The sequence below is a fragment of the Aquarana catesbeiana genome, linkage group LG03 (assembly GCF_042186555.1).
Source record: "Aquarana catesbeiana isolate 2022-GZ linkage group LG03, ASM4218655v1, whole genome shotgun sequence".
Classification (NCBI taxonomy): Eukaryota; Metazoa; Chordata; class Amphibia; order Anura; family Ranidae; genus Aquarana; species Aquarana catesbeiana.
In genome coordinates, this window is record NC_133326.1 from 50707374 (window position 1) to 50732822 (window position 25449).

A 25449-nucleotide genomic window follows, 5' to 3' on the forward strand; every position below is an offset into this window, starting at 1 on the left:
AAATCACACCCAACTTTTGCTGCGGCGCAGATTGTCGCACTTTTCCTCAGCTGTGGGGGCACAAATTATGATCCTGCACACAGGCCCACTGCTTGCAGAAAATACCCCTGACCTTAGCTCATCCATTTCAGATGCTTGTATCTGACATCACATACAAGCACATGGGCTGGATACGAGAGGTGGATCAGCAGAATGAGTGTGCCAGGACAGGTTGATGTGTCTCATCTCTGCTTCCTTTCACCACTCTGCATATCACATATATTATAGATGAGAAGAGGGTACAGCAGTGGGGAAAATGAGCAGAAGGGGTTCAGAGGTGGGACAGAAGAGCAGGAGGTACAGCGAGCGGTGGGGCAGATGTGCAGGGTGGTACAGTGGTGGAAGAGATGAGAAGGGGCTTCAGCAGTGGGACAGAAGAGCAGGGGGTTACAGTTGTGGGGCAGATGAACGGGGGGTTCAGTGTTGGGGCAGATGAACAGGGGGCTTCAGTGATGGGACAGAAAAGCAGGGGGGTAGAGCAATGGGGCAGATGTGAAAGAGAGGTGTATTGGTGGGACAGATGAGCAGGCGGAACAGAGGTGAGACAGTTGTGCAGGAGGTACATTGGTGGGGCAGATGAGAAAGCGGGGTTACAGTGGTGGGGCAGATGAGCAGATGGGTTCAGTGTTAGGATAGATGAGAAGGTGATTCAGCAGTGAGACAGAAGAGCATGGGGATACGTCGGTGGAGCAAATGTGCAGGGAGGTACAATGGTGGGGCATATGTGCAGGAGGTACAGTAGTGGGAGGGATGAGAAGGGGGTTCAGCGGTGGGACAGAAAAGCAGGGGAGTACAGTGATGGGGCAGAAGACCAGGGGGTTACAGTGGTGGGACAGGTTAGCAGGGGGGGGGGTTCGGTGTTGGGGCAGATGAGAAGGGGGTTCAGTGTTGGGCCAGATGAGAAGGGGGTTACCGTGGTGGGAAAGATGAGCAGGGGGGTTCAGTGTTGGGGCAGATGAGAAGGGGGTCAGCAGTGGGACAGAAGAGCAGGGGGGTACATCGGTGGGGCAGATGTGAAAGGAGGTGCAGAGATATTTATAGACTGCTTTTGCCGACTAGTTACCTGGCTCTCTTGGATCTAAAAAAGCTGGCAAATCAGAAAAGGGTATATTCAGAACGTCTGATCTGCATATTTATTCCAGGTCCATTAAAAAAAAAATACTTAAGCCATTGAGTGACTTGCTGGCAATTAGCATTCTCCAAGGGAGAGGTCAGCAGCAGCCACCATATTCTTACACTACAGGTTTCCTTTAATCTCAGAAAAAGCCAATGTTGTACAGATGGGAACAACCACATTTCCTACTGATCAAAAAAACTAAAATAAAAATAAAGATTACATTTGAAATGCTATAAGGATTCAACTTTTATTGATCCAATATATACCAAGCTTTAATTGGCTGCTCTGCAAGACTATAATTTGCACATCGGTTTTCTTTGAATAGTCATGCTGAATTTTCCCGTGTTTAGCCAAAATGATATAATGATCAGTTTGCCAACAGGCCAAAGAAGGCTGAACTAAAGAGACATTAGACACTTTAAAAAAAATAAATAAATAACATATATGCAATATGTTTAAATCTAAGTAGAATTGACCTTCTCTCTTCCTTTTTTTCATCTCTAAAATGCAAGCTTTTTTTCTATAATTTTTAGACTTCCTGTTCTATGGTGGCTAGGTTAGTTCTGTGTGGATTTGGCCAAAAAAGGTCTATCACAACACACTATGGGCCCTCTTTCTCCTTGTGTCTGGTTGCTTGCAAGGAAGAAGTGCAGCAATTAACTCTTGAGCTGCCTGTTGTGTGGAGGATTGCGCCCATTGGAAGACATACCTTTTTGTAAACTTCAGAAGCTCTGTTGGACTGCTTGTAATTTAAGGGGTTTGATAAAGGTGAGCAGATTTAATGTACTTGGGTAAGGAGCAGTGGCGGCCCGTCCATTAGGGGCGCAGGGGCGCTGCCCCCCTAATCCATGCGTCTGGCCTCTAATATACATGCAGGGCGCCCGACACATGCATCCCAATAGCTTTTTTTTTTTTTTTTTTTAGAAGCACATGATTAGAGCCAGAGACTCTAATTGGCTTAAAAAAAGGGTGGGCTTGGGGTGCAGAGCACTGTGTCCTGAGCCAACCCAGTTGTGTGACAATAGCAAATTAATATTCGCTATTGTCTTCCTGATTTTCCTTCCGGCCAATGAGGAAGCGCATCCTGAGACCCGATTGGCCAAGGGAAGAATTGGCCACCAGGCTGGGGGAAGCCGCCGTAAAGCCCGAGACGCAGATGGGGTAAGTGCTGAGCTAACCGACCGGCGGGTGGAGGGTGGTGGCGGGATGTCACGCGCTCCCCCCCCCCAAAAAATATACCAGCACCAGCCGCCACTGGTGTGCAGTAAACACACTGGATTATTGCAGGGCGTGAAGAGCACTTTGATGAACACCTTATTTGTTGTACGATGCCCAGTTTTTTTGTGAGTGGAATCATTTTATTTAGAAATATTTTTATATGACAACAGTGAGCACTAGGATTTTTCCTTCTCTTGAGCTATTGTCATTTTGGGAACAAAAAACGGTGAATGAGAATCCTTTTAGGGTTGAATGTTGCAGTCAATGATTGGTGGAACCCCCATTACCGCATATGTGTTGGAAATATTGCTGAAGATAGAATCTGAAGACATTTTTTTAATAGTGCGTGTGTTTTGGGACAATTATATGAAGTTATCACCAAGTTTTTATGTATTTTTAGGTTTTGGCAAGTTTAAGGTAGAGGTATTTATTTTGAATAAGTTATCAATGGTTTTACTTCTTGCTTTTACTTTTACACTAGGGGGGGGGGGTGGACTTACTAAAGGCAAATAGGATGTGCACTGTGCAGTTGCATTCATTTTCCCCAGAGCTTAGTGAATGTGGTGAAGTTTCACTTTGTAAAGAATGCCCAATCAGGTGCACGGAAATGAACAGAGCTTTACCACATTCACTAAATACTGGGGAAAATTAGTGCAATTGCACTTGGAAAGTGCACAGTGTATTTGCCTTTAATAAATCTACACCAATGGGTGTCATTTACTTAAACTGGAGAAGACGTAATCTGAAGCAACTGTGCATGGCAACCAATCAGCTTCAATCTTTACCTTGTACAGTTAGGCAACCAATCAGATTTAATCATTACCTTGTTTGGTTAGGCTTTGCAAACGAAATATAGAAGCGGATTGGTTGTCATGCACAACTGCTACAGGTTCTGTTTGCTCCAGTCTTAGTAAATTCCCTTCATAGAGTTTAGCATGTGACCATAAAAAAAACAACACAGACTGCTCTGAAAACAACGGTAAGAGACTGTTGCTCTTTTCTATAAAGTAATTTCTACATAAATTGCCCCCTAAATTATATTCTGAGTGACATGCTTACCACCAATCTTGGCATTATAAGCTATTCCAACACCGCAAATCCCATTATTTGCAACTGCTGCCACCTCACCCGCACACCGCGTACCATGCCTAAAAAAAAAAAAAATGTTTAAATCACACAAATCATACTGAAATGAAGTTTTCACATACTGGATTTTAAAGCAAAGCAAAACAGTTAACTGTGGATACTTCCTAACATCTCTTGAGCTCCATCTCCTAATAACAATTCACAGTTATTCTGTAGGTAAAGAAAGAAAAAAAAAAATCTATGTGGCTGCCAACATCAATGAGAAGGGTAATTATATACTGAGGTGTTTGTTTAAAAACCTCACATTTTAGCCAAAGAAGAGACTGAAGCCTTTGTGTGTTCCTGGAAATGCATTTTTATTAAAACATACTTATCTATTTGCAGATGTGTGTTAGCATTGATTCACTCCGCTTGCACTCAGGCCCAATCCAATCACAGACAGGCAAGATGTCAGGTACTTCTACTGTATCACACCAAGCTGTGACCAGGACAGAGTCTCCGCAGAGTTGAATGAAGAGCTGTATTGTGCACACAGGACATAAATCTCATGTGTCTGCCCCATTTTGTACCATGGACAGGATCCACAGCTCCGAAAGACAAACACTAAAAGTACATGAGCTTGGCAAAGATCTATTGGCTTTCCAAGAGTCTGTCCATTTCATTAACCCCTTTTCAGGTTCTACTGAACTTCTCCAAGGCAGTAGTACACAGATCTAAAATTGGAATCAATGTATATTCACAAACTTGTTACTACAATTTTTAATCTGTAATTTGTGGCCATCGAAGAGTGCATCAGACTATAGGCATGATGAAAACAAATGGAAAACACATTACTAATCACTATCAAATCGATATTCTTATATACAGAATATTGGGAATGAGGTTGCTCCAGGCAACAAGAACAGTTGTTCTTTTAGACACTTTTGATCAGGTTTTGTATGCAAGACCGGCCCTACCATGGGTCCCGGTGGGTCCAATGGTCCCAGGCGGCAGTTTGAGAGCGGCGGCAAATTGACGCCCACATTTTTTTTTCCCAGCATTTTTGGGCGCCGCTATCAGTGCACATCAGTCAGAGGCGCTGTGCAGCTCATTGGCCGGCTGTGCGGGTTGGAGACAGACTGCCTTTGATCTTATTCTCTTCCGCACTGCCACTCCCCCTCCCTCCCAGCACTGTCACACCCTCCCCAGCACTGTCATCCTCCCTTTCCCCCCAGTACTGTCACTGACACCCTCACCCAGCACTGCCACCCCCCCTCCCAGTACCGTCACTGACACTGTGACCCCCCCTCCCTCCCAGCACTGTCATCCTCCCCTTCCCCCCAGCACTGTCACTGACACCCACACCCAGCACTGCCACCCCCCCTCCCAGCACTGTCACACCCTCCCCAACACTGTCATCCTCCCTTTCCCCCCAGTACTGTCACTGACACCCTCACCCAGCACTGCCACCCCCCCTTCCAGTACTGTCACTGACACTGTGACCCGCCCTCCCTCCCAGCACTGTCACCCCCCTCCTAGCACTGCCACCCCCGTCTCCCAGTACTGTCACTGACACTGTGACCCCCCCTCCCTCCCAGCACTGTCATCCTCCCCTTCCCCCCAGCACTGTCACTGACACCCACACCCAGCACTGCCACCCCCCCTCCCAGCACTGTCACACCCTCCCCAACACTGTCATCCTCCCTTTCCCCCCAGTACTGTCACTGACACCCTCACCCAGCACTGCCACCCCCCCTTCCAGTACTGTCACTGACACTGTGACCCGCCCTCCCTCCCAGCACTGTCACCCCCCCTCCTAGCACTGCCACCCCGTCTCCCAGCACCATCACTGACACCCCCCTCCCAACATGTCGCTGACCCCCATCCCCCTCCCAGCACTGTCCCCCCCCCCCAGCATTGTCGCTGAGGGGGGGGGGGGGGCAGCGTTTCAAACTTGGACCCAGGCAGCACAATGTCTTGGGCCAGCCCTGGTTGTATGTCAGAGGTCAACTGGAATCTTTGATGGAAGACTCTGGTAAGAAAATGAGGTAGATACAAATTTCTTGGGAGAGTATTGCTAGCCACTCAACCTGAGCAAAGGATAAAAAGACAAATAGACATCTATTAAAACAGCTGGTCAGTTGCAAATAAAGGCTCATCAATCCAGTCCAGTCTATATCCTTTGCTCATGTAAGAGTTATTTAATTTAACAATAAAAGCTGTTTTACAGTACCTCACTATTGTAAGTCTGTTCTTGCATACATGTCCATGTGGATTCTGATCTGAAGAGATCGCCTAGGGTTCTATTATATTTGGATTATCGACTACGGGGATTGAAGCACTAGAGCGCTATCTGACCTTCCAATACCAGGGGGTCAAAGTGGATGGTGGGATGCTCTGCTTTTGGGATTAGCACCAAGTGTCCTGTCACGGTTTATTTGCATGGTGGTGAATGGACAGATATATTATTTATATTTTGAGCACTTGATTTATATGGAATTTTAATGCATGGTGTTGGAGGAAGAAAAATGCTGACCATGACCCCAAGAACACCATCCCTACAGTCAAACACAGAGGTGTAAACATGATGGAAACATGATGCTTTGGGGCTGTTTCTCTGCTAAAGGTACAGACTTTGCTGCATTTGGGGGCCAATGGATGGGGCCCTGTATTGTAAAATCTTGGATGAGAACCTTCTTCCCTCAGCCAGAACACTGAAGACGGGTAACCGCCAAGGCAACAAAGGTGTGGCTCAAGAAGAAGCCCATTAAGGTCATGGAGTGGCCTATCCATTCTCCAGACCTTAATCCTACAGAAAATGTATTGGAGGAGCTGAAACTTCATGTTGCCAAAAGGACAGCTCTAAGTTTAAGTAAGAGGCCTTAATGATTTAGAGAAGATCTGTAAAGAAGAGTGGACCAATATCCCTCCTGAGATGTGTGCAAACCTGGTAACCAACTACAAGAAACGTCTTACCTCTGTGCTTGTGAACAAGAGTTTGTCCACCAAGTACTAAGTCATGTTTTGCTTGGGGATCAAATGCTTATTTTACTCACTGAACTGCAACTCAATTTGTAACATTTGTATCATGCGTTTTCTTCTGGATTTTTGCTTGATATTCTGTCTCTATCATTTAAAATACACCTATGATAACAATTATATACCTTAATTTCTTTGTTATATATATATATATATATATATATATATATATATATAAATATTTTTTTTTTTTTTTTAAAGAATATATATACAGATAGAAGTCTTGTGGCATGTCCTGTTTTAGTATTGCATGCACTTTAGTTGTTTGGAAGGTAGTTATTTATTCGTGTATTACTTTTAGGCACGATACAATTTTTTTTTTTTTTTTAGCATTTTTGATGCATAACCTAAACTTGAAAGGTGCTCACAAATTCCAAGTATCAAAACTCTCCATTCAATGAAATGGGCACAACATATATGATAATAAAATAGTATATATTACCATTTTTATAGGGTATACAGTATACGAATTATTTGGCATTCAATACAATGGGTATGATAATCATGCGATTAATATTTGAATATCAAAACTAAAAAACAGGAACAATCACTATTTTTTTTTGGTGGGTTTATCTGCCTTCTGCTCAAAGTTATGAGAAGTTTCTAAAATATGAGAACAAATTTACAGTTAATAGAGCTATACAGTGGAGATTGGGGTTAGGCCCAATTTGCACTAGTGTAGCACAACATTAGGAATTTGGGGTTTTTCTTGAGCATGTTGTCGTGCTTTGTGAGCGGGACAGTCCATTCATTTCAATGGGCTGCCCTACACTCAACAAACATTGCAAAGTAGTCAACTCTCCTTTTTAAGCTTTTCCCGTTCACGCTTTTAGCACTTGCGCAAGAACATGCTTCTTGCTTGGCATTTTTGGGGTGCCATCAACAATGGCACCAGAAGTGTCACAAGCTTTTTTCTGCATATCATCTATGGGCGCCAATTGCATGATTTTCGAAGTGTTGTCACACTACACCAGTGTGAAAGGGGCCTTAATTAGTAGTTTGTGACTGACCAGGACCTGCATGGATTGGCTCCTGACCAACAATGAAACAGATGCTGTCCATCACAAGCTCTAGATACTGTATATAGCTGGAAACACACACCCCAAAACAAGAGATGTCTTTGATGTTTGTCCACTCAAAGACATTTTTTTTTTTTTTTTTTTAAACAAACCCAGCTTTAAAAACAAACAAAAGAAAAAAGCACATCAAAACAGTAGATTTAGGTTACCAGAGTTCACATTCTACATAATGAGAATGAAGTTAAACCTTGAAAAGAGAAGGCCAACTTTCAGTCTCCCGACTTTAAAGATGGAAAATATGGCATACCAGCTGTGGTTACAACCTTCACCTTGACATGATTGCGGCAGCTCTCCAATCAGGAGAATTATAGCACGTTAGTTTGAGCTGGACAGGCCAGATAAAATATGACAGCTAAATAGATTTTACAGTAAAGCACATAATTTTAACCCCGGTGTCAAAATCTTACAAGTCCATTTTCATGGCAGGCAGGTACTCAGTGGCACCGAATGCCATTTTCGAATCCAGCAAGCTGTAAAATATGCTGCAAACCAGTAATTTCACAATGACAGGAGCAGTCAGCATTTTTAAACCGGAACATAAAGTCAAGTGTTGTGAAAAGTATATCCTTTGGGGCCACAATCATAACAAGAATCCTGCATACCAGCATAAAACTGCACAATGCTAGGCTCTTCTCTCCTGTGTATCATTTGTAGCTGCAAACTTCCTGCATGGTAATAGTCGTGCAAGTTTTATAAGTAGAAACAGCTTGAGAATTTCCTATAAATCACCTTTAAAGCAGCTTATTTTCTGGACCGTGTCAGAATGGGGGAGGGAAAAAAAAATGACTGATAGGATGTCCAACGTGGTGCTAGAGAGAAGCATGCCGTAAAATAGACGGCAAAATCACTGTCATAGTTGATAACATTAAAATCTATTCCAGCTACATTCTTGCTGACATATGCCATCGGTCTGATTTCCTAGGACAGTCTTAAATTTAGGAGACCTATCCTTGGAAACTTTTTCTATTGACAAAAATATCAATGTGAAACTCTCAGTAAATGTCCAAATACAAAGTTGAAATAATATAGGTGTGCATTTTTACGTTTTGTAGTTTTGGTAAGCCAGTTTTTTGATTTACATACCTCTTGTATAATGTGGAGTCAGGTTGGTCACACACTTCTAAGTTTTAGTAAGCCCCTGTTCACACTTGAGTGAGAGCATGGTTAGGGGATTATTTTGCATGTTTGTATGTAGAACTTGTAGTACTATCATGTTACGCATGCATTGTTTGCCTTTAAATAATTTTGTTCCCTCCTCACTCTTTAGCTAGGAGATGCTCTGTATAGCTAGTGTCTTTAGTTTCTGTTGTGAGCACATGTAAATGCTGGAGCTAGACATACTATGATTTTTTTGACCTATCTGATGTTCATGTGAAGATCTGCCCAAGTTTTCGATTAAAGCTTTCTACAATCTGCAGGATGTCACTTGGATCGAGTTACCACCTACACTGCTGAGACTGTAGGTTACAGCTATCTTGCCACAACTGGCCTCAGACATAATTGGGAGTGCCTAAAAAAACTTACATGTACTTTGAGCTTAATGCAACAGAAGACACAATGCTCAGGTGTAAAACAGGCCCATTGAGAATAATTGGACTTATCTTGAGAGCGGTCATGCTTTGGGAGTCCTGCAACAAAATGCTCAGGTATGAATGGGGGCTTAGTACAGAGCCAGCTTGGGGGGTTTCTATGTTACCTCTTGACCTCCTGTCTGGTCAATATTGTTGCTTTTTGACCCCACAGATATGCATTTTTCAGACGTTCCCATTAAAGTCTTGAGCCAAAAATGTGTGCTTAACAAGACAGAAGACATAATGTTTAGGTGTGAATAATCAGATTTTCATCTTGAGTATTGTCATGCTTCGGGAGTGATGAAACAAAACTCTTATGCCGCGTACACACAAGCTGACTTTTCGACCAGACTGGTCCGACGAACCGAGTCTGGCGGACAATTCGACCGCGTGTGGACTTCATCGGACCTGCAGCGGACTTTTTCGGTCGAAAATCTGACGGACTTCAGAATTGGAACATGTTTCAAATCTTTACGTCGGAACTCCGCCAGACTCCGTTCCTATCGAAAAGTCTGCTTGTCTGTGTGCTAGTCCGACGGATGAAAACCAACGCTAGGGCAGCTATTGGCTACTGGCTATCAACTTCCCTATTTTAGTCCAGTCGTACGTCATCACGTACAAATCCGTCGGACTTTGGTGTGATCGTGTGTAGGCAAGTCCGTTCGCTGGGAAAGTCCGTTGGAAGTCCGCCGGAAGTCCACCGAAAGTCCGTCGGATAGTCCGTCAGATAGTCCGTCAGACCAGTCCGGTCGAAAAGTCCACTCGTGTGTACACGTCATAAGGTGTGAATGGGGCTTAATGAACAGTCAGCATAGTGGCTTTCAATGTTACCTCTTGGTCTCCACATGCTTTTTGGCCCCATAGACATGCTCAGGTGTGAATGTGGGTTCAATCTGGGTCCGGCTTTGTGGCTTCTTATGTAGCCTTGCAGCCTATTGCATGATCATTGAACATCATCACCTCTGACCAATGAACAGGGAGTTGACCCAGCAAGCTACATCATCCTGACTGCCCAAGCTGTGCATACCACATGAGCAGTTTCTATTGCCAAAATGCTACTACTACCTACAAAAATTACTGTGAAGCGGGATACTTCTAGCCTCCCTGTGTTTCTGGGGCCCTGGCAGTACCCTTGCAGAAAGGCGCAGCATGCTGCGGCAGCAGTAAACACCCAGAGTCCAGATGCAATAACAGAACCGTATTGTAGATAAAATCCAAACATACTTACCCGGTGGGGAGACAACCCAACCGGGTGCACTCACAAGATGTTGCAAAGAACAGGGTAACAGCAGGTCCCGGATGCTCCGACAGTCTGTCTCGAGAAATAGACTGTAGCCTGGCCAGTCTGTGCCCAAAACGGGGAGTCTTCCAGGAAGGACAGTGTCCCTGCTCTTTCTCTACTTGTCTGGAACCTCACCCTATCACTAATACTGTCCCTGTTAGACAGGTGATCTGTCCCTACACCACCCACACACAAAATGTGTGCCAGGACCTTAACTAGGCTCTGTCTGACCCAAGAGTGCCACCAGAGTCACATGCAATGACAGCATCCAATTGGATAGCTCCCCAGTGCCCCAGGAAACCATAGAAAAACCATGTTCCTCTTGACTTCCCCTCCAACTGCAATGCCACTTCGGTCGCGTGCCACCTGCAGTGGAGAAAGTGGACTGCACCTGCCTACACCCTGGTCCACTGTAAGTATAGCTGAATAGAAAATTATGCAGTCAGTTTTTTTTTTAATGCACATGTGGTCAGTACAGAAAACCAGGGACAATTACAAGCACATATCCTCCAAACCAGAAGTTAGGGACTGCTAACAGCCACCAATAATACATGCCAACAATAATTGAAAGTACACCTCTAATGAAAATGTTATCAAATCAACAAAACAGGTAAATCTGGGGCAGTTGGCAGCCACTCCTTTGTCTGTACTATATACAGAAAATAGGTAGAAAAAACAAAAACTCCCATATGGTTTACATCCACATCTTCGAACCTTTAAAACCTAAACTTCAGCACACAGCTCATTAAACAGATAGACAGCGAAAGTGATCGGAGATGCACTCAGCCAGGTGTTTCACACCGTCCAACCCTGCCTCCATTATCCTCAGTTCAAGTCAATTAGTGCTTAAGTATGCAAGCTGGAGTTGTGCTGCAAATGAGATTCATGTTGATCAGGGATGAAGTACAGCCATTAAGAAGATATAAAAGAATGCATTTGGAGGCCATCTTTTAAACCCATCCCAGCGTTTTATGACTGAAGTGATGTAAGATCACAGCAAGAAAGACAGCTGCTTCTACCGTGTGAAAAATAGAAATCAGTCACAATACTTGTAGTTGTTTGTTTGTAGTTCTATCAAAAAAAAAAAAACACTAACTCACTCTGTGCTTAAAAGGGTAACTCCACTACCGTGGGGAAGAAAAAAAGAAAAAAAAAGAAAAATAATGTAGCATATACAGCTGCTACACAAACCATATTGTAATGGAATGTTAATAAAAATTACTTTTCCTTTTTAATATACCACCGCTGTATTTTTCTGTACAATTCAATGGAATATGGCAACCTGGAGGCCTACTGTATACAGATGGTGTACGTAACTTCCCAAGAAACAAATATTTCATTTTTAGTGAGATACTCCCAAAGGGATAATCACTTCTAAAGGGATGCAGACCCTGCAACGTTCCTAAGACACTACAAGTGTATTAGCTGATCGATAACAAAAAAAAAAAAATCACTCCCATTCAGATTCACTTTGCACAAAAACAGCTTTTTTTTTTTCAGAGCAGAATCAGGTAGGAAACTGCAAAGTTTGTAAAAACCCTTGCAATGTACTTTGATTACCAAGAGAGGTTTTTTTTTTTTTCATAACAAAAGTGGAGCAACTCTTTAAATCAGAACTTCACCCAAGAGGGGAAGTTACCCTCTTCATCCCCTTATCTGCAACATTTGGATTATTTATATACAGGTACCTGCTCCCACTTCCTCTCAGATTGCCTAGGTGATCCAAGCAGACGTTCCCCTCCTCCACCCCCCCCCCCCACCCCCCCGAAGTCACCTGGCAGCTGGCTGTGAAGCCACAAGCAGGAAGAGCCAGAGGGCCTCTTGATGTCAGAATACAAGAGGATCTCAGAGGGACAATGCTGGATCCTCTGGGTGGGGGAGTATCAGAAATGTGCCACCCAAACCACTTGGTAAGGCGGGGGGGGGGGGGGGGGTTGCGGCAAACATCCGCTTTAAGATGCTAGCACCTGGGACCCAAAGGCAAATGAAGAATTGGTCCGGGTAAGGACGGCACTCTATCCTTGGACGGGTCAGTGTCTGTTTATTAAATCTCAGCAGCTACAGTTTTTTTTTAGCTGCTGACTTTAAAATGCTGGCACATCTAATGGAAGATCCTCTTTAAAGGGATTGTAAAGGCAGAAGGTTTTTTTAATCTTAATGCATTCTATGCATTAAGATAAAAGGACTTCTATGTGTGCAGCAGCCACCCTAAGCCCATCTCTATCCAGTGATGTCTACGAGTCCCTTGGCTGTCCAGGACTCTATCTCCTGATTGTCTGAGACACAGCAGTGGTGCCATTGGCTCTCGCTGCTGTCAAAGTCAGTTAGCCAATCAGAAGAGAGAGGGCAGGGTCGAATTGCAGCTCTGAGTCTAAATGGACACACGGAGCTGCAGCTTGGCTTGGATGCCCCCATTGCAAGCTACTTGCTGTGGGGGCACTCGACAGGAGAGAGGGGCTAGGAGCAGCGAAGAGGGACCCAAGAAGAGGAGGAACTGGGCTGCCCTGTGAAAATCCACTGCATAGAGCATGTAAATATTAACATGCTTGTTATTTAAAAAAAAAAAAAAAAAAAAAAAGAGAATTTACAATCATTTTAAGTATTGGACGTGGACGCTCCAAGGATGTCAGCGGTGACATGTCCACTGACATCCGACCCGTGTGACGGAGGAAAAACCTACTGTGCATTAAAGTGGGGTTCCACTCAAATTTTTAATTTAATCTTACCTCCTTCAGTTAATTGCATAGATGTTCAAATGGCGCCCGAAATTTTTTTTTATTGCTGTAATTACCTTTATATTGTACTTTATTGTGGCACTTCCTGTCTCTCCTCCCATGGGAGTAGGCGTGTTTATTGCCTTTCCACTGCGCCGCACTGTCTCCTGGGAGCTTAGTGTCAGGCTTCCCAAGATTCAGTGCAGGAACAATGATCATGCGCCTGAACAAGCTGTGAATGAACAGCATTCACCGCATCCAGGAAATCAATGCTTGTGGGCTTTACATACCCACAAGCAAGATGGAAACAGCCAGCATCACATTTTTTAAGCTATTCTTCAGTACGAAAACAGACAGAGGCGGAAATATTACATCCAAACTGAGTATTATTTTGGGATTAGCAAAGTGTGTCAATGACCTAATAAAAAAAAAAAAAAAAAAAAAAAGATTGGTCGCCGGACTCCCGCTTTAAAGCGCTTGTTTTTTTGTTTTTTGTTTTTACATGGTAACACTTATAAGAGATTTTGATGTCTGGGTTTAAATATAGTTTAGTTTAATGAACATGACATTAAAAGTAAGGCCTCTGTCACACGGACGATCCGTTCAGGTCCGCCTGTCAGTTTTTTAGGCGGACCTGACTGGACGCTCCACGGATGTCAGCAGTGACATGTCCACGGACATCCGACCCGTGTGACGGAGGAAAAACCTACTTTCCATCCGTCTGCGTAACGGATCGGGTGACAATGGACTCTACGGTCCGTCTTCATTCGATCCCCCATAGGGGAGAGCAGTGCTCTGACAGGTCCGTCCCTGCACAGTGTGCAGAGATGGACCTGTCATCTGCCTGCACAGCGGGGATCGACAAAGCAATCCCCCGCTAAGCATAGCGGGCACCGTACACAGACATGTCCGTGTGAAGGAGCCCTAAGGGTTTGTTTATTCTGGTGTTGCTCGTGGAAGAGTGATTCACGGTGGATCATTTTTTTAAAAAGTGGTGCAGGTGCAGCTGATGGGCATTCAGGAGGCGCTACTGCCTCCTCCTGAATGTCTTTTTTTTTTTTCTTGTTTTTTTGACAAGTCAAATGGCCTTTTTTAATGGGAATAACACGCTGCAACTTCAAGCCTGGCGTTCGGTAGCCAAATTCATCAGAAAGATTCACCTGCTGTAAATATTTGGTGAAAGTCACATTCACGTGTTTAATGAATATTCCCCTTCAGCTGGCCATACACAGCTTGAATTCTGGCCATCTCCTGCTGGATTGTCTGAAAATTCAATAGCTCTCCTATCCAGGGCTTTTTTTCAGCAGGAACACGGGGGAACGTAGTTCCGGCACCTCCAGCAATGAATGTATGTAATGGCAAGGATTGCTGGGGTATGCTGGAGGGTCTATTGATGATGGGAGATCTATTTTTGTGTGGAGGTCTATTGGGGGGGGGTTCTTATGTTTATGGGGGGGGGGGGTCAATTGTTTCTGGGAGGGATCTACTGTTGAGGGAGAGTACTACTTTTGCTGGCTCCTAAAGGGTCTATTGATGCAGTCTGCAGGGATATCTCTTGTTGCTGGAGCAGTATTTTTTTTGTGAGGGTCATCTATTGTTGTGTGGGGGATCTATTTTTGCTGGGGTGAGGTCTATCATTGCTGGGGGGGGAGGGGTCTACTGTTGCTGGGATGGGTCTATTGTTGCTCACTGCAGGGGATCTATTTTACGGTCTTTCTTGTCATCATTAACAAATTCCATGCAAATGACTTAGTAGCAAAAATTATACTGGGTTCTGTATTCTCTAAAAGGGGCCGTACCGGGAGGTTGGTAGGAGGTGGAACCAAAACACGGTGCTTAGAGGCGGGTAGGGAGCAGAAACAAAAGGGTGGAGGTTGGAGTTCCTGCACCTATTCTCTGAGAAAAAAAAAGCCCTGCTCCTATCAGATGCAGTCACTGTTTGGGGATTCAGACAGCCCCTGCATCTATGCATTTATGGCTAGCCTTGGTGTAACATTCCACTTGAAGGTAAAATAGTATATTTAGAGAAGTCTGTACATCACACTAAAAAGAGGGGCAATAGCACAAAGTTTGACTATATAAAAAATCGATTTACTAAAACTGGAGCATGCAAAAACTGGTGCAGCTTGTGCATAGAAACCAATCCGCTTCAAATGTTTACATTTTTTTGTCAAAGCTTAATTGAACAAGCTGAAGTTAGAAGCTGATTGGTTTCTATAAACAGTTGCACCAGATTTCGCACTCTCCAGTTTTAGTAAATGAAAGTGTAATTTTTATTGTTATGCATAGCCTTTGTTTATGTATGGCTTCTTGTATCTAAACCTTGCCTGGAATGCTAACTAATAATATCTTATTAAATATAAGACTTATTTTAAAAACCTTTAATACAATCAACACAAAAATATAATTTTACACAATTCAGCACAAATTAACCTTCTATTTAGAAACCTGCTTTTACATTGTGCATCTAGTGCAAAAATCAAGATAACTGGAAATGCAGCCATTTTTATAACGGCACACAATACCATTTTCAATCATTTTCTCCAGTTCGAGTACTTCCTGACCAGAGGCCTTTACAGGAAGTGAAGCGTGCAAGGAACATTGCTTCCCTGGCCTAATGAACTCACCATCCAATTTTATATCTATGCCTGCTCTCGAGACTTCTATTACATAGCTCAGATTGCTGCAAACTGATCATTGAAGGAAAAAAAAAAAAAAAAAACTTTTAAATGCTTTTTGCAATGTCTGATTATTCAATAATTACAGTCAGGTCCATAAATATTGGGGCATCGACACAATTCTAATCTTTTTGGCTCTGCACACCACCACAATGGATTTGAAATGAAATGAACAAGATGTGCTTTAACTGCAGACTTTCAGCTTTAATTTAAGGGTATTTACATCCAAATCAGGTGAACGGTGTAGGAATTACAACAATTTGTATATGTGCCTCCCACTTTTTAAGGGACCAAAAGTAATGGGACAGATTAACAATCATCCATCAAACTTTCACTTTTTAATACTTGGTTGCAAATCCTTTGCAGTCAATTACAGCCTGAAGTCTGGAACGCATAGACATCACCAGACGCTGGGTTTCATCCCTGGTGATGCTCTGCCAGGCCTCTACTGCAACTGTCTTCAGTTCCTACTTGTTCTTGGGGCATTTCCCTTCAGTTTTGTCTTCAGCAAGTGAAATGCATGCTCAATCGGATTCAGGTCAGGTGATTGACTTGGCCATTGCATAACATTCCACTATTTTCCCTTAAACTCTTTGGTTGCTTTTGCAGTATGCTTCGGGTCATTGTCCATCTGTCCATCTGTGAAGCGCTGTCCAATGAGTTCTCAAGCATTCTGCTGAATATGAGCAGATAATATTGCCCGAAACACTTCAGAATTCATCCTGCTGCTTTTGTCAGCAGTCACATCATCAATAAATATTTAAAATGTTTGTTCTTCAGTTAGATACGCTTGAATTATTAGAAGCAGTGTACCAAATTGAGATCCAGCATCAATTCTAGGCTAATGAAAACTAATCCATTAGTAAAGTAATACATGTAATTTCACCTTTTAGCTTGTCCAAATTTTGTTAAAATTGGAGTAATCCTTTACACACATCATCAATTAGTAAAGCTTAATTTTGCTACAATTACACACAGAGCTCTAGCTGATAAAAAAAAAAAAAAAATAATAAAAAAATTTAAAAAAAACAGACGCCAGCTATGTTTAAAGCAGATATAAAAGTAAACAGATATATTGACAGACAATTGAGAACTGCAAATAATGCACTGGCAGCAAAACCCATCTTTAGCTCTGTGTTATCCCTGTATGGGCAGGATGGGAATAAAAGTGGAATGAGGTTAACTGGCATTGGGAGAAAAACAATCCCCAAACATCATTAACAGACTGGCAGAGCACAAACACCAACTGCCTGTGAAGAGACGATTAATTTATACCAACTTAAAGCCATTACAAAAAAAAAAAAAGTGAGAGACGACCACCTACCAAAAAAAGTATGGAGCAGTAACAGTATGGCAGAGACGGAAAAGAAAAACTGTCAACAAAGCAACACTTACATTTGGGAAGTAACTGGACTTGGGAAGCTTACCTCCCTAAAATTCAAATTATATGTAATCCCTAAAAATTATCTTTTATTTGCTTCTTTTTCATCTGTAAAATACACCATGTTTTTTGTGCAATAACTGCAAAAAATAGGCAATGACCTTGTCAGAAATTCAGAGCTGTCCTGTGTCCGGTCTATATTTTCTGTGTTATCTCAAGGAGCTCGATTGGCCCTTCCAGTTCTTATCTTGAGACCACAGATCAATAAGCGCCTATGTTGTGAAGAGTAGAAAGGACACATATGACTCAGAAATTTAGCAAAAGACAAACGTGTGTTGTCAGCTCATGACGGGATTTGTGGTATATATACACATGCACAGTTCGCTCACGGTCAACATGCAGGCTGAAAAATCTAAAAGATTCTTCTATCCACACAAAACGGCATGGATAGGGGGTATCTCCCCTACCAGCCAGGCACCCATCTGATAGATTGCAGTAACTGGTGAGCTGACAATTTTCCACCTGGCTCTATCAGTTTCTCATTCAAAGTTTGTTGAACCGGCTGGCGCACAGAAGGTGGCCTGTGGCTCAAATTTCAGCCAATTTGGCAGTAATTGGCTGAAATTTGAGCCATGCCTTTAGGAGCAGAGGTGCATTTCTGACAGATCAACAGGTAATTTTTGTACTTGCAGAGCATTTTAATAGCTAAAACATTTGAAAATGAGCATGCATTGCACAGATTTACTGAATAGGTTTGTCCCTCTACCACCAAAGAGGATCTGATTAGGGAGAATTTAACAAATCCCCAGAAAATTGGGTTTCAATATATTTGAAATAAAACTGATCTAATTTACTGCATTGATCGTTAAATGCGTGGATGTATTGTTCAGGTGAAGCGAGTCCACAACATCCAGGAACTATATTTCAGTGCTTGACAGCCATCTTTTATTAAAAATTAATGTAAACTTTAACCTAAACATTTGCCCCTGCAGGGGTTTCCACTATCAGCTCAAACATGAAAATAAATGATAATCAGCTTCCTGGCTCTCTTGCAGCCCATTGCTCAGGCCTCAGACTCAGCCCTTTTGGCTCGCTCTTGCAGCACCACTGCTAAGGTCTCAGACTCAAATCTTTGGGTTGGTCCCTCAGACCAGCTCACTGTACCTACGGTGCTCACGTACAATTCATACACTTGTCTCATGCATCCTCTGAATATGACTTGCAGCTCTCTGCTGCATGGGGTCCACTCCTTGTGCTGGACAGATGTGCTCCTGTCTCCTGGATGGAGATTTTAACTATGGCCAAGTCCTTTACTATAAGGGCTGTGCTACCCTCCATACACACCCTGCTTGTCTCTGGTAAGCCCCGGACAAAGGATCAAAAGGCTTTGCCCTTCCCAAGACCCTTTGAATCCTCCAAACTCAGAACCCAATCCGGGAATAACCAAACCTAGGGAAAGCTGTGAAAACCAGCAAAGACAATCTGGAGCCCCTCACTCTGCATTGGTGAGAACCCGGTGTCATTTTTACATGATGGCAGGGCCTCGCACTATCAATATATATATAAAAAAAATATGCACGAACATATATATATATATTGTATTTGATTAGCAAGGAGCACTCAAGCGGACCTTAAACACACTGCACAATAGTCTTTAGGGACACATCCATAACCGCCAAGGAACACATCCACAACTGTCGATCATTCTTCATAAACAATATCCAGTTACAGATGTGATAAAATCAGAAGGTCATTTTTATGGATTGTACACAACTCTTTATAACCAGCAGTATCATTTCTGAAGAGCTCCCCACCGTGTAGCAAAAGTATACACTGTATAGTAAGCCTTTCAATCTTATAGCAATAAAGGTTTTTTTTTTTTTGGCAAACTCACATAAATATTTTAAGACTCAAGTAAATAAAGAGTTTCCACAGGCCAACTAAGTATTTTAAATTGCATCCCTGAAGTTAAGCATTAAACACTTTATTCCCAGCCGACCTTTAGAAAGGCCCTATCAATTATAGAAAACACAAAAGCAGGTCTTTCAAAATGAAGCCAAAATCTTTAATTGGTTAAATAGAAAAAAAAAAAAAAATAGCCTAAAGCAAATGTGCTTTAAAAATAAGCAAAACCAGAATTGATTATTAGTCATTAACCTAGAAAAGCATAAAGAGAGAGAGCTGAATCATGTAATGCTAAGCCTGTGTACTTTCTTTATAACAATGTACAACTATGCAAAAAAATGTTAGCGGAGTTCAAGGTAGGGGGTCTGCATCGGATAAGCTTGCCATGACCCTGTAGAGCAGCCGTTCTCAACCTGAGTTCAGTGAAACCCCTAGGGTTCCTTTGGAGGTTGCTAGGGGTCTCTTGAGCTGCGATTGCTTGACCTCCCATTTGATGGCGCCTACATAGTTCTGGGGCAAATGCCACTTGGAATGACACCAATTATCTTTTTGGCTGTCTGTAAGGAGGGGGCATCTCTTACCACCACTGTGACATTTTTTCCCACTGCCCATAATTGAATCGGTTTTAACAGGGGATCCCTGACATCTAAAAAATTATTTCAATGGTTCCTTTGGAGTAAAAAGTTTGAGAAAGGTTGCTGTAGAGAGTACCCACATCATACCAGTAGCAAAGAAATACCCACAATATACTTAGAAATGAACCTTCTGTAGACTTGTTATGTAAAGCACCAATAGCACAGGAAAAGAAAATCCTATGTTCTGCACCCAAAGGGTAATTGTTCTACAAAGCAGCTGGATTGCATACTCTGTATAAGAATTCCAGGACTGTTAAAAGCCAAGGCTATACTGTATGCCCAGAATAGATGAAGTATGCAATCCAACTACTTTCAGGTTCTCTAAATTTGCATAAAGTTCACAAGATAATAACTTTGAGCCTACCGAGCCTCAGAAAAGATTTCCAATAATTCAATACACTAGGTCCCTGGTTTTCACCTGCAGAGTAAAAAGTACTTCCACCACATGTTCGGTTTTCAGGAATCCCCTTGGATGAAACAGCTAGGGCATTTGCTGAGCCAGCAATACTGATTCCATTTCATGTAGAATATGGAAGAAAACAAAAGAATGAGCTGTTTGGGGTACTTGGGGATTAGACTTAATGCGGAACTAAACGCTCTCAATCAACATTAACTATTTTAATCCTTATGCTGCTAGCCTTAGTAAATAGATAGGAATGTATATTATAGTTACTTGTTTTACCCTTTTTTTTTACATTTATTCAGTTGCTTCCTGGTTTCCGGCCTAGGCCAAAATGATATCATACATAATTTTCATGAAAAAAAAAGGGGGGGGGGGGGTTGGGACTTTAGATGAGGCACATATACACAGTGTGCCTCCATCCCTGGTACAAAAAATAAAAAACTGGAAAGTTTGGACTTTGAATGAGGCCATTGTGGGAGTAAATGGTAGACAAAATGCATATTTATTGAAAATAAAAAATGTATGAAACATGTCAATTGCACAACCACTTAAGGAGAGACATTCACTACAATGTCTCTCCTTAAGTGGTTGTGCAATTGACATGTTTCATACATTTTTTATTTTCAATAAATATGCATTTTTCTACCATTTACTCCCACGATGTCCATGGCCTCATTCAAAGTCCCAACTTTCTAGTTTTTTACATAATTTTCATGATCATTTTCTTTCACCTGGAGAATGGCTTTCTCAGCTAAGCACACCCTCCTCCCTGCATGCCTGAGCTAAGGGAGGATGGATTCTAGGGACAAAAATACTACATGAATCATCTTCCCTTTCTTAAGATAGCTGTGGCTAGAAAGGCTATGGGGGAGTTTTTCAAAGTGATTTATCACTGCTCAGATAGAGTTAAGTTCCACTTTAAGAAACACTAATACACGTATAGCAGAAGCCAATAAATATATTGTTCTTGGAAGCACCATTCAAGAATTCTGCGACTGCTGAAAGGTCCTCCAGTAGGAGATTCAGTAAGATTTCAGTTTACAGCAGTCACATAAGTAAAATAGTTTCTGTCTGGCCATTAAAAGCATCTGGAATGTCATCCTAGTTCTTTGTCCATCTGTGTTATACAAGCTAGATAATTAAATTAATAATACTAGCGTTTGCTGGTCTGTAGTCATCAAGTAGGGTACAGGTCATTAGGCCTCATGCACATCGGTTTATCTGTTTCTCCTGACAATGTGTTTAGGCACAATTATATGAATTTGGCATTTATTTATTTCATTGGCCAGAATAGTAATTTACTCTGGCCATTGAAATGAATAGACACGTTTAGGCATGACTGGCATTTTTTATGCCCAAAAGCTCCTCTCCTGAACGTGATACTTCTGCGTTTCAGGAAAGGAACTAAATTACTTTAAACACTGCTACTCCTAAACTCCTCTAAAAGCCTATATGTGCATGGAAACATAGGCTTGTATTGAGGGAGCTCAGGGGCGCAGGCAAAAAAACACCCAAAACCCCAAAAAACATCAGTTTAGGAGGAGCAGTGTGCATGAACCCTAACACTTTACAAATATAAAAACACATGTGCATAATATTAATATGTTGTGTTATAGGACAATAAAGAAGTTGTAAAGGCAGGTGGTTTTTAATCTTCATGCATTCTATGCAAAAGGGTAAAAAGCTTTCTGTGCGCAGCAGCCCCCCTCATACTTACCTGAGCCTGATCTCTATCCAGCGATGTCCACGACTGCCTCGGCCGTCCAAAACTCCCCTCCTCATTGGCTGAGACATAGCAGTGGCGCCATTGACTCCCGCTGCTGTTCATTAAAGTCAGTTAGCCAATGAGGAGAGAGAGAGAGAGAGGGCGGGCCCGAACCACAGCTGAGCTTGAGTTCCCCCATAGCAAACTGCTTGCTGTGGGGGGACTCAAACGGAGGGAGGGGCCAGGAGAGCCGAAGAGGGACCCAAAAAGAGGAGGATCTGGGCTGCTCTGTGCAAAATCACTACACAGGGCAGGTAAGTATAATGTGTTTGTTATTTTTATTGAAAAAAAAAAAAAAGACTTTACAATCACTTTAATGAAAAACACTTATCTCAGAAGTAAAAGAAGAATGTTCTACATGTACCAAAAAAACGTCATTAACATGAACTTCACATGGAGTCTCTGTTTAGGTGTTAAGTACTTGTTAGAGTGGAACTAAACTGTATCTGAGCACGACAAACTGAAAACGCTATTTAATTCATTTGTAGTATTTATAGCAAGCTCGCCCATCTATCCAGGTCTATATGCTTTATTTTGTTTAAAAATCCATTTGAACCCTCCCTCCCTACCCAAGCATTTCAAGCCACAAGCATCTTGAGTAAGGGCAGATGATTTGTGTAGCATTTACTGCCTGGGATCCATCTGCCTTTAGCTCAGACATGCAGGCAGGTGATTTGCTAAGAAACCCCCTCCTCTTGGTGAAAGGTAAAAAAACAATGCCCATGAAGACTCCTGGGTGGGGGGGGATGTATGTCATCAATTGATCTAGGCCAGAAACCCGGAAACAACTGAAGAAATGGGGGGGGGGGGGGATAAAAAGGTTAAAACAAGTAAATATAATATACCTTACTATCCATTTACGAATGCTAGCAGCATAAGGATTAAAAATAGTTAATGCCAATTAAAAGGATGTATTCTGCTTTACAAAGCTATTGTTAGAAACACTGCAGGGGGGCATATGTAGTGTATGAGCTACATGCAGACAAAAAAAAAAAAAAAAAAAAAAAAAATCATATTCCAATCTATAGTCTCATTAATTGGCTATTTTGAGGGCTCATTGTAAAAGGTCTTCACGATATGCACACATTTAATGTAGTTTGCATTCTATGAGAAGTTATGAGATACAACTGTGTGCTGAAAGGGCTCAACCTCCCATCTGCCCACAGTGAAAGCTCAAGTCTCGCCATATACATTGCATAACAACTTTTGGCTGTTTGTGCTTTCAATTCTAGTTCTGCCAATAATAGGTCACCTTTACTCTGTTTTACTGCCTTTTTAATTACTAGTGATGATAAAGGTTATGTTTAACGACTTGGATTAAAAAAAGACTTCTTAGAACTGTGGCTATAACATTATTCAGCATATGCGATTCACACACCATGATGGTCTTTAGGGAATTTACATTTCTTTATGACTCTTGGTCTTTTCTTATTTTTTTATTACATCATTCCCAGCACAAAACTATTCAACAGACCTGGTGCCTATAATCTGTACTTAAACAGCGATAAAAATGGAATGGTCATGAAAAGTAGACATGTACTGTATCTTAGAGCTGTTTTTCCTTAAGAATAATATACGGGCATGCTGAAGTACTTCCCCAGTGTCTCAAAAAGGTAAAAATAGAAATAAATCAAAAAAATAATTACAGAACAATGCAGAATTCTGTCTGAATGCTCTGTAATAAAACATGAATACAGTATGAGAGAAACCAGTAAGAGGAATAATGACTGCATATGTGCACAGGGACTGCATGCAGGAATACCAATGTAATTTGTGCTGGTAACAGCTGGAAACGTGAGAAATAAAAGTGGTAATAAACCCAAAAACCAAAAAAATATATATATTGCAGTTTACAAATCTTTAAATGTGGTGGCTGAATCAGTTTTCTTTTTTTGCTTTTTTTAATTTTTTATTTGCTATAACCTGGTGATCCAGCCAGTAACACACTTTCTTACTTGGGGTGTCTCAGTTCTGGATGGAGGAGCAACAGACACCCTTGGACAACGGCATTGTCAGTCTGGGGGGAGGGTAGTCTTAAGCCCCATACAGAGGGGTCGAATGTGGGAAGACATCAGCCAGTTCAATAAAATCTGTCCGACATTTGACCCATGTGGATGTCAGCCGGTCCATCAGAAGCGGGCCGTTTGGCTGGCTTCTAGAGAAAACGAATTGGATAGTCAAAGAGATACCGATGGGAGGGGAATGTACCAATATCTAAACAGAAATAATAGTAATATAAACACTCTACCCGCCCAGGGACAAGGGGTCTATTGCCTATAGCCCAGGTAATTGAATAATAGTAATGAGGCTATTAAGGCAAGTTCCTCTGAATCAAACCAGTAGTATAAACAAAATTCCGGGAAAGGGAAGAAAGCAGGAAAGAGGCCCAAAGGGCTGGGAAAGGATTCTTCAAAAAGGAACACCCATAAATATAATAAACAGAATTCTTTATTTAGAAATTGATTTTAAATTTATGGTGGATGTATTGTGATATCTCATATTTATTGGGGGTGTATTTTTTTGTTTTTTCTAAATAAAGAATTCTGTTCATTATATTTATGGGTGTTCCTCTTTGAAGAATCCTTTCCCAGCACTTTGGGCCTCTTTCCTGCTTTCTTCCTGTTCCCGGAATTTTGTTTATAGGTTTGGCTGGCTTCTGTCGGACGAGCATGCTGTAAAACCAGCAGTCGACCAACTCCCGCTGGGTTGAAAAAAAAAAAAAAACTACTATTATGCCCCGTACACACGGTCGGACTTTGTTCGGACATTCCGACAACAAAATCCTAGGATTTTTTCCTATGGATGTTGGCTCAAACTTGTCTTGCATACACACGGTCACACAAAGTTGACAGAAAATCCGATCGTTCTAAACGAGGTGACGTAAAACACGTACGTCGGGACTATAAATGGGGCAGTTGCCAATAGCTTTCATCTCTTTATTTATTCTGAGTATGCGTGGCACTTTGTCTGTCGGATTTGTGTACACACGATCGGAATTTCCGACAACGGATTTTGTTGTCGGAAAATTTTATATCCTGCTCTCAAACTTTGTGTGTTGGAAAATCCGATGGAAAATGTGTGATGGAGCCTACACACGGTCGGAATTTCCGACAACAAGGTCCTATAACACATTTTCCGTCGGAAAATCCGACTGTGTGTACGGGGCATTAGAGTGTACTAGGCTTAGGATATACTAGTAGATTTAGATGACTAACAAATTAAAGACAAACTCTGGCTAACACTCTTTAAGCAGGTACAGCAACAGCTTGTTTTCCCTTTTGAAATGAAGGTTTTATATAAATGAATAAAAGCTGGTCATTGTGAGTCATAATGATTTTACATAAGAATTAAAGCCTTTTTAACCATTATTGGAATGCATTCTTACACATTACAGCACCTAAAGAATTGAGCGCTGTTATTTCAAAGCCATGGTTTCCAATTGTTAGGGACTCGTTAAAGACTGGAATAGTACCACTGGACTGGCGCAAGGCGAATGCGGTGTCTATATTTAAAAAGGAGTCAAAGTCTTTACCAAGTAACTATAGACCTGTTAGTTTA

General features: G+C 42.0%; 1 protein-coding gene across 2 annotated transcripts in view; it reads right to left on the reverse strand.

The window, feature by feature from the left end:
• The window catches only part of FURIN (furin, paired basic amino acid cleaving enzyme), a 303958-nt gene that overhangs the window by 68750 nt on the left and 209759 nt on the right, over positions 1-25449 (reverse strand). For both annotated transcript variants that reach the window (XM_073618514.1, XM_073618515.1), the window contains exon 6: positions 3434-3522. In XM_073618514.1, coding sequence (XP_073474615.1) covers positions 3434-3522 — 89 coding nt within the window. The remainder of the gene's footprint in view (positions 1-3433; positions 3523-25449) is intronic.